Below are 16,629 nucleotides of genomic sequence, written 5' to 3'. Positions count from 1 at the left end.
GTTGTGAAATGTTTAGGTTAGATTACTTGTTAGATATTACTGCGTGGTCGGAATTAGAAGCACAAGCATTTCGCTACACTCACATTAACATCTGCTAACCATGTGTATGTGTGACAAATAAAATTTGATTTGATCTCTATGTTTGAATGATGGCCCAAGTCAACTCTGGTAGACTTCTTTACTATACAATACAATATACTTTGTTCATTAGTTATAGTGAACAACAAAATATGTCTTATGCTTCATTCTCAACCCTCCCAAACAGCAGACCTCACACATACAGTTGATGTGAGCACAGGCTCAAGCTGTATGCAGCCCTCCTCGATGGAGAGCATGTTGAAGGGTAAAGGGCCTTGCTCAAGGGTCCAACGGTAGGGGAATGTTTTGAGTATGTCAACCCAGCCGCCCTCCAGTTGTCAAAATCAATTCAACCAATTTTTTCTAGCCTGGCCCGGGATTTGAACCGGCCACTTTTGATCCACATGTCCAACACCTGCCACAGGTCCAACTCCAAGCCACTGGGCTAGCTGCTTGACTGGTTCCAGAGAAGAATAAAAAGGGAGCAAAAACAAGTTCATGTTCACAAATAAGCACGAGTTAATCTGACAAAATGAAGACAGAATGCTATACAGACATATACATATTATGATAAAGAACAACTTACGTTAGGTATTTGTCAGCAGCAGCCGAAAGAGATCCTCTGCCTCTGGGTTACTGTCAGACTGTGCCAAACATACAGTTGAAGTCGTAAGTTTACAGACACTTAGTTTGGAGTCATTAACTCATTTTTCAACCACTCCACAAATTTCTTGTTAACAAACTATAGTTTTGGCAAGTCAGTTAGGACATCTACATCACGATTGACACAAGTAATTTTTCCAACAGTTGTTTACAGACAGATTATTTCACTTATAATTCCTTGTATCACAATTCCAGTGGGTCAGAAGTTTACATACACTAAGTTGACTGTGCCTTTAAACAGCTTGGGAAATTCCAGAAAATTACATCATTGTTTTAGTAGCGTCTGATAAGCTAATTGACATAATTTGAGTCAATTGGAAGGCCACCAATTGGAAGGCCACCAGAAGCTGCTAGGTAACATAAATTGGGATATGCTTACCACCCCGGCCATCCTACAATCTAATCTAGATGCCCTCAATCTCACACAAATTATCAAGGAAGTTCATTGCCAACTCTGTATACTCTTAGTACAAAAATGGTTCTATGGCTTGCTTCATATAAGAAACCCCTAAAAGTGATATACCGTATAACCCTTTTATGTTGTTTTTTTCTCTCGAAAAGAACCCTAGAGTTTCTTCACTGAGCCAAAATGGTTCAATATAGAACCATGCATGGTGCCATTTATGAAATATGGCTACAACTATTAAATAGTAATAGTAATATTTCAAGGTCTACCTTCATACTCAGTGCCACATCATGGAATTTTTTTTTTTAAATCAGCCAAGACCTCCGAAAAAAATTGGAGACCTCCACAAGTCTGGTTCATCCTTGGGAGCAATTTCCAAACGCCTGAAGGTACCACGTTCAACTGTACAAACAATAGTACGCAAGTATAAACACCATGGGACCACGCAGCCGTCATACTGCTCAGGAACGAGATACGTTCTGTCTCCCAGAGATGAACGTACTTTGGTGCAAAAAGTGCAAATCAATCCCAGAACAGCAAAATACCTTGTGAAGATGCTGGAGGAAACAGGTACACAAGTATCTATATCCACAGTAAAATGAGTCCTATATCGATATAACCTGAAATGCCATTCAGCAAGGAAGAAGCCACTGCTCCAAAACCGCCATAAAAAAGCCAGACTATGGTTTGCAACTGCACATGGGACAACGATCGTACTTTTATAAACAACGTTGACGGCAGTTTATGGTAGAGAAATTAACATGACATTTTCTGGCAACAGCTCTGGTGGACATTCCTGCAGTCAGCATGCCAATTGCACGCTCCTTCAAGACTTGAGACATCTGTGGCATTGTGTTGTGACAAAACTGCACATTTTAGAGTGACCTTTTAGTGTCCCCAGCACAAGGTGCACCTGTGTAATGATCATGCTGTTTAATCAGTTTCTTGATATGCCACACCTGTCAGGTGGATGGATTATCTTGACAAAAGAGAAATGCTAACTAACAGGATGTAAATTTAAGGTAAATAATTTGGTGCTTATGGAACATTTCTAGGATTTTTTATTTCAGGTCATGAAACATGGGACCAACACTTTACATGTTGCGGTTATATTTTCCAGTATAAATACAATCTAATTGTATGAGTAGACTCTCACGCAGTTGAATTTGACAGTATTATAATAGCCTGCACAGATGAACAATATAGCTCAATGTTCTTTAAGATGCAGGTGTCACGCAGACGTTAGTCAGTTGTTGGTATCACGACATGTCAGTCAGACGTTCAATGGTAGGCATTCAATGGTATCTCATTCGGCTCTTCTCACTCGTGATACTGTTCTTTGGTGCACAATTTATATTATACATTTTATGTCAATGGGAGAGTTGTGGAAAAACTTCAACTGGGGAGAACTGTTTCAAAAGAGTGCTAAATGGGACATGTAAATGCAGACAGACCAGCAGTTCTTTCAAAAGTTTATTTTAATAATGAGAGACCTACATTTTCCCACTTGCCACTGTTACCCTCAGGGTCTTGACATTTATATCTATTCATCTTCCACAAAAATATAATTAGCTAAATAATATCAGTAATCATATGAAAATACAACTTCAATGCAGGGATTGTACATTTGCTGTAGACAATGCTAAGACAAAATAAAGAAATGACCATTCAACAAAACAGCTTTACTGTTCACAGCAATAAAACCTTTTTCCACTTCAAATTCATTCATGGTTGGAAAGTGGAGAGAAATGTTGACTGGTATTGAATTGACAATGGCATACTGAATGTAAATAATAATTCTGTTGACTTTTAGGATGTTTGATGGTGGCTTGTCTGCTTGAAAAACCAATTCAGTGTTGAAATTATTGAGCAGTGAGCACATGAACAAATTTGCAGTGAAAGACAAACAGAAAAAAAAAAACATTCCTTAGTCATGAATTTTGTTATATTCTAATCACATATAATAAAGAACTGGCAATGGGAAATATGCATTTCTTTTACAATATATTATCACTTGTAAAACAATGAGCTATCTTGAAGGTTGGAACAAATGTCTGGACTGCACACAAAATGTTTTGTGAGGACCAATTTTGGGAACAAAAGAAAATGCTAGGACTAACAGTGGCCCAACCCTTAATGACATTTTGATGCTGGAATTTATTGGGATGACTCATGTACTGGAGGCCACTGCAGGCTAGTCAATAGCTGGCACAGCCACAGTCAACATCTGATTTTAACCCTAACCCCAACCACACTGCCGACCTCATCAGAAATTGCTCTGCCTCCAAGCTCTGCCTCCAGGTCAACCTGCCATTTTGATAACGTCAAAAGTAGTGCTCTTGTTGAAACTTTACATAACTTTAAAATTAATGCAGTGTAATTTGTATAATGTTCTCAATTAACAGTAGCACAATTTATTTGCACTGTCAAAGTTAGGCCTATATTCTTTTGGCGGATCTGAAAGGATTAGATGGGTGAAAGCAACTTGGAAGAAGCTGCACTCACCCTCTTTAAAGGCTTGGCGGAACTATCCCCGTATTGTTAACATCCAGTCCACTCCTTTTATAGAAAAGCCAGACAGGAAGAAGTAAGAGCTAGAGAAAAGGGCTAGAGACAGAAATTGAACAAAGCCAATGACTTTCAATCAGTGGCCTGAAAGCACTGGATGAGTAAAAGCAAAGTGTTAGACACTATTTCCAAAACCTATCATCTGGGGTGTAAGACTTTTAGAACACAGGCATCTGAGATATTCGGCACAAAATGTGCTTCTGAACCATCTCTTACACACGCACAGCACACAGGCTATTCCTAAGCTTTCCATCCATAGGGCTTAACATTTATAGATTCATATAAATATACTAAAAAAATAAATACATAAACCAATACAAATCATTTTGTAATAGGCAAAATAGTGGAGTATTGATGTTTTCATGTACAGGAAGTTTGCAAATTGCAGATATTGTGGCATTTTGTATTCTACCAGTAGGTACATTAGACTGTAAGCAATTACGTTGATTAAACAGTATTGTGAAATAGCCATTGAACAGATCATTACAAAAATCATCCCCTTTATGCACGGAAACTGGTCCATTTGGGATGATCCCTTGGCCTGATCCTTTCGTGATCTTGTGCTCTCATACATGGTACTGTAGTAATCTATTTTGCTGATGGTTGGAGTTGGCACTTAGAACCCACACTTGGCCCAGTCCAGGAGAGATGGCAAATCGATATTCATTTTAATTCAGCTGGTGATAAATATACAATCCCTATCCATTGTAAGTTTTTTTTGTCTCCCTCTAACCTCCATTTCGCCTTTTTAAATAACATTTTGCTCTACTTTTTCCATTGCAAATGTAGATGAGTTGTTGAAATACGTACATTTTCAACAACTCGTGTTGTCAGTGCAAGCATTTTGCCCAATATAGCAATAATATCCATAGTTTTATACCATACATTTTCCCTTGTCATTTATGCTGTAAAGTTTAATTGCCAGTAAGTTATAGACCCAACCAATGCACCAGGGTGTATTGCCACTGATAAAGTACAGGAACAACTGATCAGGCACGACGACCTTCCTCCAATGGGCAGTGTGTTCATAATAGAGAAAGACTATGCCCTCAAGACGAGGATAGCGTCAATCTGCCCATTCAACTAACAGAGAAATCTCCTTCCAACTTGGCTTTAAACATATCACTACCAAAAGCCCTGGTAAGAGTAACTCGATCGCCTCCGTTTCGGCGGCAGAGAGTGGAGTTCTGTGACATGGCGCATCCTATCTACAGAGGTCCTCCACTGCAGGCGCAGGTTTGCGTTGGTGCTGAGGCTGGGGTTTCCTCCTCCTGCCAGGACAGCTCCGCCTGCTGCCTTGGTGGTTCCTGCCTGACGACTGTCCTGTTTCTGCGCTTGGCTGTGTGTTGGCATGGCTGTTCTGACGAGACGTCAAACTTTCTCTGTCCACCTGTTGCCAGGAAAAAACATAAGACAAGATGAACTGTATTGTCCCCTGATGGGAAATTTGTCTTGGAATAACATTTAGTGTGACATACATGGATGTGTGGTAAGTTAACACTAAAGCTTGTATGATATAGGGACGTTCCACCAATTTGGTGCCTTTTGAGACGGGATATCACCACATTTTAACATTGTCATAAAGAGCACATGTTAAACTTAAAAAAAAACTCATATTCCCATTTGATGAGGTTAAATAAAAAATTATACTATAACAAGTGCCTATTAAATGGCAAATAAAGTAACAGATAACAAGTGCCTATTAAATGGCAAATAAAGTAACAGGTTGACGATTTCATCTTAAATCAGCCATAAATCCACTTGTGAAAAGACACAATTGAATGCAAGCTTAATGTTTAACTGTTAAAACATTATAGCCAGTCTATCTATGGGTAACGGGGTTGACACTCAATTTTCCACCACAAAAGACGATAAAAGGGCCAAAAAGAGTAGAACCAGCTCACCTGCTTTTACACTATAATTTGACTAGATGTTCAATGTTGCTTTTGAAAAAAATACCATATTAAAATGAAAGTTCAGTTCACATAACAGGGTTGACCTTAAAATGAGGGACAGCTGTAAATAAATCACTAACGTCATGAAATAAATAACATTCAGAAATGACTTTGTCAAAGCAAAACTATGGCTTTGCAATGATGGTAAAAACAATGTTATGACTATAACTACTGCTCCCTGAAGCAGGGAAATTACATACAACATACTATGGGGAGTTGCACTCTCACTACTTCTGTTGAAGTATCTACAAGAACACCTGTCCAGGCCAGTGAAGTCCGCGCCTCGCTGGAAGTCCCCGCCTTCCACAGGTGATAAGCGTGAGGCTCGGATTCATTCCTTAAATTTAATACCGCTCTTCATCGAGCCCAGGAACGGGCGGTGCGGGGCCAAACAGATGTACCTCCTTCCCTCCTTCAGGGAAAAGTAGTTATAGTCTTAACGTTACTTTACCTTTCAGTCATTCAATGTCAGTACCACATATTATGGGGAAATATAATCACGCCCCATACGGACGCCAACGGATACTAAATGAAAGCGCCCCGTGGCAGACCACCCAGACCTGACCCTGCCAGATGCGGAAGTCTGGGTATTGCGTTGCCTAGTGACTTTCCACTGACCCAGCCGTAAGCATGCTGTGGGCTACACTGGGAGCAGTGACATCCCAATGATAAAACCTGAAAGTGTGTGGTGAGGCCCAACTCCCCGCATCACAAATATCTCCTACAGTCAACACTTTAAACAATGCCCAAGACACTGACAGACCCCTGGTGGAGTGGGCACGTACACTGCTGGGTAACCATTGCCTCTTGCTGCTAAACTCAGCAAAGAAATAAACATCCTCTCATTGTCAACTGCGTTTATGACTAACAGAAATTGAATAATGTGTCCCTGAACAAATGTGGAGGGTCAAAATCAAAAGTAACAGTCGGTGTGGCCACCAGCTGCATTAAGTACTGCAGCGCATCTCCTCCTCATGGACTGCACCAGATTTGCCAATTCTTGCTGTGAGATGTTACCCCACTCTTCCACCAAGGCACCTGCAAGTTCCCGAACATTTCTGGGGGGAGTGGTCCTAGCCCTCACCCTCCGATCCAACAGGTCCCAGATGTGATCAATGGGATTGAGTTCCGGGCTCTTCGCTGGCCATGGCAGAACAAGGACATCCCTGTCTGCAGGAAATCACGCACAGAACGAGCAGTATAGCTGGTGGCATTGTCATGCTGGAGGGTCATGTCAGGATGAGTCTGCAGGAAGGGTACCACATGAGGGAGGAGGATGTCTTCCCTGTAACGCATAGCGTTGAGATGGTCTGCAATGACAACAAGCTCAGTCCGATGATGAGGTGACACACCGCCCCAGACCATGACGGACCCTCCACCTCCAAATCGAGTACAGGCCTCGGTGTAATGCTCATTCCTTCGACGATAAACACGAATCCGACCATCAGCCCTAGTGAGAAAAACCCGCGACTCGTCAGTGAAGAGCACTTTTTGCCAGTCCTGTCTGGTCCAGCGACGGTGGGTTTGTGCCTATAGGCGACGTTGTTGCCGGTGATGTCTGGTGAGGACCTGCCTTTTGCGGACAGTCTGAGCACTGATGTAGGGATTGTGTGTCCCTGGTGTAACTCGGGCAGTTGTTGTTGCCATTCTGTACCTGTCCCGCAGGTGTGATGTTTGGATGTACCGATCCTGTGCAGGTGTGGTTACACTGCGAGGATGATCAGCTGTCTGTCCTGTCTCCCTGTAGCGCTGTCTTAGTCATCTCACAGTACGGACATTGCAATGTATTGCCCTGGCAACATCTGCAGTCCTAATGCCTCCTTGCAGCATGCCTAAGGCACGTTCACGCAGATGAGCAGAGTTGCCTTCGTAGGATTCGTCTGATGTGATCACCTTGCGGAATACAACTCAGCCCATGAGAGCTCCCTGACAATAGCAGAGGATTCCACCACTGGGCCATGGCCCATATGCCTGACAGGGACACCTGAAGTGAGCGGCTTAGGCTGCAAGATGCATCAGGTGAGCGGCTAGCACAATCTATGTGTCCAGGTTTGCCTAACCCCTAACTCTGGCAATGACTGACGTAGTATCCTGTTCGCCCTAGCAAAATGTGGGCGCACTGTCGTCATAGCAATGTTTTTGTGGTGCAGCTGCTCAGGGGCTACTTCCTCATCGGAGGAGCATGCAAGCCCTGCTCTGTCTACCCCTCCAAACTCCAGGAATATAAAACTCAAGACGGACTGCATTATTCCGGCCTCGTGCACCAGTTAAAGTTGCTACTCTTATGAACAGAGAAAGTGAAATATTCCTTGATACTAAAAAAGACAAGCCTCTGCCTCTAATAATAACAACGCAAGCGTATCAAAACACTTTGCTATACTCACTCAGTAGTGGTTGTAGCATGACTGAAAGTACGGAGAACACACATCTCATGGCTTATAAAAGTGTTGAACAAGATGACCGTGCTGAATAACAACTTAAACATGAACTTCATTTTTAAAAAACAGCAGCTCTTTGCTCTATTCATTGAATCCCTCTAGTCAAGTTTTGAAATCTCAGTCTCAATTTGCTGTGCACTAGAGGCTTCTTTTTTTACAACAAATGGCTTGAGGAAACTGCAGACACAGTGATCTGAGCTATCGGATTGGACACGGTAGGCCTGCAGGGTAAGCGGAGTTCTACCGTCAGACACATGAAATGATTCAAAATGGGAACACTTTCCCTTCCTGGCACTAGGGCTGCTGAATCAAGTGCACATACCTCCAACAGCGCTAAACAAAATATTTAAAAAAAATAGGAACGCAAGGTTTTATCGTTGTTTTTTTACAGAAATGTTTGGTGATTGACTACGGATGCCTTGGGGATCGACCAGTCGATCGCGACCGACCGACAGGTTGGTGACCAATGCTATAGTTAGTCACCTACCTTGCTCTTGTTCGAGTGGCTCACGTGGCTTCCGGAAGAGGAACTTGTAGCCCTGTGATTGGTCAATCCTAGGGGGGCAGCTCTGTGTGCGGATAAGCCCCGCCTGCCACGCGACAACACCGTTTTACAGGGGCTTCCGTCCGAATCCTGGAGGGTTCAGAGCATCCAATCAAACATGGGCAAAATACAGTTTAACGACAGGTATCTGAAACTTCTAACACATGAAAGGGTAGATTGCCTAAGGGACCTTTCTGATAGACTAACTACTAGTTAGAAAAATATTTTAGAGCTATCTTTAGAGGTTTTACATCATAGTTGCTAAGGAAAGGTCAGCACCGGGGCTGTAGGTATTAAGCGTCTCAGAGAATCACTTGAGACATACAGCCCCTGGTCTTTAAGGTGCAAAATGTGTGGAGAGAAAACGATCGGTTTCACAAGGCACCCACAGCATCGCTGGAGCTAGCTGATGAAGACTGCGGCGAGGAGGATGATGAAGAGAAGGATGGAGAGGAAGGAGGAGGAGAGGAGGAGCTTGGTGATTCCGCTCCTTCCTCAGAGAGATTGTTGTTGCATTCGTACGTCTGCTGAGGCTCCACCAGCAACGTGACATCATTTCCTGTGACATAGGGGAAACGGTATGAAATGTGGGGCTAGACAAGTTTACACTGTTTTGATATAGTGCTGTACTTGGACTGGATAACTGTGAAAATCTATTAAAATACAATTGTATAAAATAAAATGGGCTCTACAACGTCTCATCTCCTTACCGTTTAAGGTCAGGGAGTTCAGTGATAGATCAGCCCACTTCATGGTGATCCAGTCCCTGTATTCTGCCACTTCCTGAGTCACCCGGATTATTCTGCCCAGTATACTGCAGGACACACAACAAACAATGTTACCACAGGTTGGAAAGGGGACACACATACATGGGCAATCTTTTTCCCCCACTTAATGTTGTAACAAAAAATATATACAGTACCAGTCAAAAGTTTGGACACACCAACTCATTCAAAGTTTTTTCATTATTTTCTACATTGTAGAATTATAGTGAAGACGTCAAAACTATGAAATAACACATTATCATGTATCATGTAGTAACCAAAAAAGTGTTAAACAAATCAAAATATATTTTAGGTTCTTCAAAGTAGCCACCCTTTGCCTTGATGACAACTTTGCACACTCTGGGAATTCTCTCAACCAGCTTCTCTCAACCAGCTTTTCCAACAGTTTTGAAGGAGTTCCGACATATGCTGAGCACTTGGCTGCTTTTCATTCACTCTGCAGTTCAACTCATCCCAAACCATCTCAATTGGGTTGAAGTAGGGTGATTGTAGAGGCCAGGTCATCTGATGCAGCACACCATCACTCTTCTCCTTGGTCACATAGCCCTTACAGAGCCTGGATGTGTATTTTGTGTCATTGTCCTGTTGAAAAACAAATGATAGTCCCACTAAGCGCAAACCAGATGTGATGGCATTTCGCTGCAGAATGCTGTGGTACCATGCTGGTTAAGTGTGCCTTGAATTCTAAATAAATCACTGACAGTGTCACCAGCAAAGCACCTCCACACCTCCTCCTCCATGCTTCACGGTAGGAAACCACACATGCGGAGATAATCCGCCTCACAAAGACACGACGGTTGGAACCAAAAATACCAAATTTGGACTCATCAGACCAAAGGACGGATTTCCACCGGTCTAATGTCCATTGTTCGTGTTTCATGGCCAAAGCAAGTCTCTTCTTCTTATTGGTGTCCTTTAGTAGTGGTTTCTTTGCAGAAATTTGACCATGAAGGCCTGATTCACGCAGTCTCCTCTGAACAGTTGATGTTGAGATATGTCTGCTACTTGAACGCTGTGAAGTATTTATTTGGGCTGCAATTTGAGGCTGGTAACTCTAATGAACTTATCCTCTAGAGCAGAGGTAACTCTGGGTCTTCCTTTCCTGTGGCAGTCCTCATGAGACCTAGTTTTATCATAGCGCTTGAAGGTTCTTGCGACTGCACTTTCAAAGTTCTTGAAATGTTCTGTATTGACTGACCTTAATGTCTTAAAGTAATGGACTGTCGTTTCTCTTTGCTTATTTGAGCTGTTCTTGCCATACTATAGAGTTCGTCTTTTACCAAATAGGGCCATCTTCTGTATACCGCCCTACCTTGTCACAGCATAACTGATTGGCTCAAATGCAATAAGGAAAGAAATTCCACAAATGAACTTACAAAAGCACACCTGTTAATTGAAATGCATTCCAGGTGACTACCTCATGAAGCTGGTTGAGAGAATGCCAAGCATGTGCAAATCTGTCATCAAGGCAAAGGGTGGCTATTTGAAGAATCTCAAATGTAAAATATATTTATTTAAAACTTTTTTTACTTACTACATGATTCCATGTGTTATTTCACAGTTTTGATGTTTTCACTATTATTCTACAATGTAGAAAATTCTACAATGTAGAAAATTCTACAATGTACAAAATAGTAAAAGGAAAAACCCTTGAATGAGTAGGTGTCCAAACTTTTGACTGCTACTGTATATAACATTCTATTGGTTGCAAGAATTTTGTATAATATTTTAAGTTTTGAATCTGCCGTTGTTTTGCATATCAGTTCATAAACCATGTGCCATGGAATGTGTCATGCCCTCAAACTAAGGCACGCTGCCTGCGTTTATTTATAGGCTGTTTCAACTTGTCAATTTCAAATGCTTTTCTAACTTGTTTTATTTTCTAACAGTTTGAATTGAGGTGTGTTCTGCCTCCTCATTAATTCGTATAAAAGTAGGCCATTTCACTTTTGCGGACAATACATTTTTTAGGCATTACTGAGCCGGACAAATATCCCCAAGCACTTCCCCAGTGTTTCCGCAGATCAAGTACGCAGACATTTTCGCATCTCCAGTCAGAACAGGACCTGCACAAACTTTTTCAAATTTTCCAGCTGGTGCCCGCATTGCCTTCATTGTTGTTTTCATTACTACATGATAATAACTTTGGGCATGTGTGCGTTTCTATCAAAATTAGTGCCTTATTATGTTATAATAGTTTCTGCATGTGGTGTTATGTCGTTTCTACTGTAGCTCACTGTATGTAAGGAGCATCATTTAATGTGTGTATTCCTTATAACAGCGGACACGCGAGGTAACGTTACTTATTTCATAACCTTTATGGTGTTATACTCAATTGTGCTTATGTAGCTAGCTACATTCTTCTATTAGCTCTGGGGAAAAAATGATAATTGCGTCAGAAGTATTAGCTTGTGTTGTCTTTTGAAGCTACCCTGGCCTTATGACTATGGCTTGTTATCATTCGGACTGTTTATCATAGCTCTGTCCTGCACAATTGTGGAACTCAACAGCTACTGTTTCTTACTGTTATATAACTCATATTTAGGATTTTGTCAATACAATTTATTATTTTACGTTACTTCTTTGTAATATTGTTGTATTGCTATTTCCTGATATTGTATTCTAATTACAAATAATTCCTGTACTTTCAAAAACCACCCACACAAACAGTATTGAACATTATTTGCCAATTTCATAAATGGAACCGGACATCTGTTGAGGTGAAGATTGAGGACAGCTTTTGTATGCTAGCGTACGCTCAACAGTTAATGGATGAAAACAAAGCAAGAAAACACATAGGCCTATATGTAATAGTCGTCTATTTTATTGAAGTATTGGTGGCGGTTGAACAACAACTTGTTTTGCTAGAGGGGAAAAAAACTGCAAGAAAAGACTGACAACTTATGAATATGCATAACCCATATTTCATATTGTGATTGAACAACAACTGCATTTCCACCCCCCCACCTCTAAAGGCATAGTATCATAGCAGGTCACCTGTCAAGTCACCTGTCAGGTCAGTCAGTCACTAATTGCTGCAGATGTGCTCAGTAGTGCTTGAGCATGTGATACTCCTCAAAAGCATGGTGAAACACAGAGGTGTTTCACAAGCTGAACACATGTACTTTGTCAACCTCTGCTTCCTTCTCCTGGTGCCAGACAGGCAGACTTTGCAGTGTCTCCGTGTGCGACTACCTTGAGCAGCAGTTTGAGGGACTTTGCAGTGAGAATGCCGTGCAGTGAGGCGTAGGGATTATCTGCAGCAGCACAGCCCCTAGTGGATGGGCGCCGAGGGCTGTGGTGCTCCTCCAGCAGCTCTCTCATTAGGTTCTCTCTGTACTTTTGGTAGGTAATTACTTTACCTATGAGGGGAGGATGAGGGAAGGGAGAGGATGATGAGGCAGTGGGTAGGTGGGTGAGATATTGTCACAATAATTGCATAATGGAACTGTATGTGAACTACGTCCAATTACAAAAAATACCTTGTTCAGTAATCATCTCACCTGTCAGTTGGCGGTAAACTATGTGGCCATTGAGGGCGTGGCCATTGTCGATCAGATGGGAAAATATCTTCTTATACCACTTGGTAGTTTTCTGAGTGCATTCCACAAAGCTGTTTATCATGTCTGGCTTATCCACTGCCCCCATTTTGAGGTTATAGTCAAGCACACAGTCTGGTTTGATCTTTCTCACTCCAGTCAGGTGATCCACCTTCCCTGTGGCCGACATGGTTGCTGATTGGACAGTGGAGAGGACATGGCCCGTTTGTCATGCCACTTTACTGTGAGCTGTTGACCGTTCTCCTTGAACTCCACCTCCCCTCTCCGCATCCGAATGCCGGCATCCCCTTCCTGTTCAACCTGAATGTGCCACAGGCCCCTGTGCTGTTGGAGAGCAGATGCTAGAAGAGTGTGGGACTGCTGTACCAGTTGTCCACAAACAAAGTGTGTCCCTTGCCAAGATGAGGAGCCAGCATGGTCATCACCATGGCCCCGGACACCCCAAGCCTCTCATAATGTTGAATGTCAGTGGTGGAACCTGTGTAAACTATAATGTCCTAGACAAATCCTGTCTTCACCTCCCCCAACCTCCCTTCAGCAAAGCTGACCATGACTCCATTTTGTTGCTCCCAGCCTATAGAGAGAAACTAAAACAGGAAAAGCCAGTGCTCAGGTCTGTTCAACACTAGTCCAACCAATCAGATTCCACGCGTCAAGATTGCTTCGATCACGTGGACTTGGATATGTTCCGGGTAGCCTCAGACAACAACATTGACATATACGCTGACTCTGTGAGAGTTTATTAGCAAGTGCATCTGTGATGTTGTACCCACTGTGACTATTAAAACCTCCCCTAACCAGAAACAGTGTATTGATGGCAGCGTTCACGCAAAACTGAAAGCGCAAACCACCGCTTTTAATCATGGCAAGGCGACCGGAAACATGACCGAATACAAACAGTGCAGCTATTCCCTCCAGCGTATTCCCTCCGCAAGGCAATCAAACAAGTGCCAGTATAGAGACAAAGTAGTTGCAATTCAACGGCTCAAACACGAGACGTATGTGGCAGGGTCTACAGTCAATCACAGATTACAAAAAGAAAACCAGCCCCGTTGTGGACATCGACATCTTGCTCCCAGACAAATGAAACAACTTCTTTGCTCACTTTGAGGACAATACAGTGCCACTGACACGGCCCGCTACCAAAGCCTGTGGGCTCTCCTTCACCGTGGCCAACGTGAGTAAAACATTTACTCACTTCCAATGAAAACAATGTGTATTCTTCACCATGTAAGGTACAAGTCAACATTAGAAAACGGCCTTCTTATATCCCAGCAAACTGACTAAGGAAAAAGGGTGTATTCGTATTTATCAGGATGCCTACACCTCTGCTGTTACTACAGCAGGTGGCAGCGTAGGTCTCTCCAACCTGGTTCCTCTTTAAATATTACATTTCTCCTTTTTGAAATATAACTCTCGCAAAAAAAAACATCTGCTGACAATCTCTAAGTGTTCAAGAACCATATGCTTTTTTTCCTATCATGAAGCATGTGACCTTTCCAAGTTGTAAGTTGGATTTTTGGGGTCTTTACTTGTATAGAATCAAAGTTGACCTTGTCTGTTCCGCCTATCATTGACGAACCAGATAAAACATTTTAGCCGACATGTCATAGGAGGGCTGTGGGCATTCCATGGAATGGGATAGTCATAGTATGAATACATAGTTATTATATACATTACATATATAGTGTGTGAGCCTGTGGGCTGAGCAGACATTTAACAGAGAACACACAAGAAAGTGAAAGAAACACTTTTGTACTTTGTGGCGTTATGCCGTTTTAGGGCTTTCAAGCGCCAACTCCTCTCCTAATGTAAAGAAATCCAAAAGACTGGGTTATATCATTGTACATACATCGGAGGAACACTGACACATAAGTACTGTGGTCAGTTTGTATTACCTTGTAAATTAAAAGTATAGTGGCTGGTGGGGGTCTACTTGGGGAGAGTGGGTCCACCGAGAGACTGAAGTGTGGGTCCACCGAGAGACTGAAGTGGGATGAGTAGAGCCCCACGCATACGTCAGAGAAGTGTCTGATGCCCTTGCCAGTCACCCCATCCCAATACCATGGATAGAGCCCCTCTACACTCTCACCAATAACCACCATTGAATCTTAGCTATAATGACGTTTTTTTTCTCAGCTTAGCAGACAGGTCCTGGACGAATCGAACGGACTGGCCGAGGATTTTGATCTCCTTTCCCCCCCGTGCCATCAGAATGTTGACTTTGGTCTGATAGTTCCACAGCTTGAAAATTACCATGCAAGGGTATTTAGTGTTCTTCTGTTTCACACTGATCCGATGGCATCGTTCCAGATCCTCTGGTGATATATCCACGCCAAGCTCCTCTGATATCAGTTTGACCACGTAGCTGGAAAGGTCTCCTTTGTTCTCGTCTTCCGGGAAGGACAATATTCTCATGTTGTTTTCTTTCTGTTCCAGTTCATATCCTAAAGTTTGCAACCTTGTTTCCAGAAGGCTGATATAGTTGTCTGGCGTTTATGCGCAAGCCTTGTATGTGCATGTCTGACATGATAGACTCCACTTTCCTTTCGAACAAATCTTTTTTAACAACAGATCGTAACAGTGTGTTTTGATGAGCATTGAGAGCATTTTAGCTATGTTTTCTGGATTTCCTTTAGCTGTTCATTATTCTTATTTGCGTCTCCAGATTGTTCCTTGTCTGTTCCTCTGAGGAAAGCAATGCCTTATTGGGCTCTTGTCGCCGCATCGCTTTACCAACTGATTGGTTCGCTGTTGTACATAACTGACACCTCACTCGGTTCCCAGTTGCTTATGGATATATTGATCTAGCGATTTTAGGCGCTAGTTGAACTCTTGTTTGGCTTCTACATATAACCACAGTTTTATCGGTACAAAACAGAGCTACTCAATCCCCTATCGGTACGCGCATGCGTGAATCCTATCTGAAGGCACATTATACACCTATTTCTATATTTTTTTTACTTTCTTTGCTTTCTGGCCCACATGGAAAGGGTGGTATGGGAGTTTTTTTTTCTGGTCGCCGGGAGGGGGTGGTGGATCAATGTACTTTTTGAAGATGATTGCCTGTCTGTGATTTGAAACCCTCACCAAAAAAAATGAAATACGTGTTTTGATCAGTCAGGGAAATAAAAGTGATAAAATGTTGGCTCACTATTTAAAAAGAAGATGGAGAGTAAGCTATAGGATGGGAGTCAAATATCGATCCAATATTGTCCGAAAATACTACTGCGATATGTAACTATCGTCTATTTCTGCCATCACTACTGATTATGTGACAGTAACCTTCCCCCATGAGTCCCAGCCCTGCCCTGCCCTGTACCTCTCTCTGTGGTTGTTGGGGTAGTACTTGGCGATGGGCGACACAGCGTGGCTCAGCACCATGTAGGCATAGTCAAACACCTGCTTCACCTGCATGGCCCCGTACGAGCTACGGCCCACATCATTACCTGGGCAACACAAGGAACACAGGACATACAGCAAACATTCACGGTCAGGTACAAACATAAACTTGGCAGCTGCTTATTGCATCTGGCCTACCATAAGAGTTCTCAAACATCTCTATAAAACTACATCTGATGTCTTAGTTATGAAGCACAAGACACGTCATTCAATGTGTACTTTTCAGAGAC

General features: G+C 42.5%; 1 protein-coding gene across 2 annotated transcripts in view; it reads right to left on the bottom strand.

The window, feature by feature from the left end:
- Positions 1–2,607: 2,607 nt before the first annotated feature.
- The window catches only part of LOC129866729 (terminal nucleotidyltransferase 4B-like), a 36,935-nt gene continuing 22,913 nt past the window's right edge, over positions 2,608–16,629 (bottom strand). For both annotated transcript variants that reach the window (XM_055939564.1, XM_055939565.1), the window contains exons 8-12: positions 16,320–16,446; positions 9,363–9,466; positions 9,042–9,211; positions 8,596–8,742; positions 2,608–5,105 (exon numbers count right to left, since the gene is read on the bottom strand). In XM_055939564.1, the coding sequence (XP_055795539.1) occupies positions 4,920–5,105; positions 8,596–8,742; positions 9,042–9,211; positions 9,363–9,466; positions 16,320–16,446 (734 nt within the window). In that variant the 3' untranslated portion in view covers positions 2,608–4,919. The remainder of the gene's footprint in view (positions 5,106–8,595; positions 8,743–9,041; positions 9,212–9,362; positions 9,467–16,319; positions 16,447–16,629) is intronic.

Source organism: Salvelinus fontinalis, chromosome 12, assembly GCF_029448725.1.
Source record: "Salvelinus fontinalis isolate EN_2023a chromosome 12, ASM2944872v1, whole genome shotgun sequence".
In the NCBI taxonomy this organism is placed as follows: domain Eukaryota; kingdom Metazoa; phylum Chordata; class Actinopteri; order Salmoniformes; family Salmonidae; genus Salvelinus; species Salvelinus fontinalis.
This window is presented reverse-complemented; position numbering and strand designations above follow the sequence as displayed.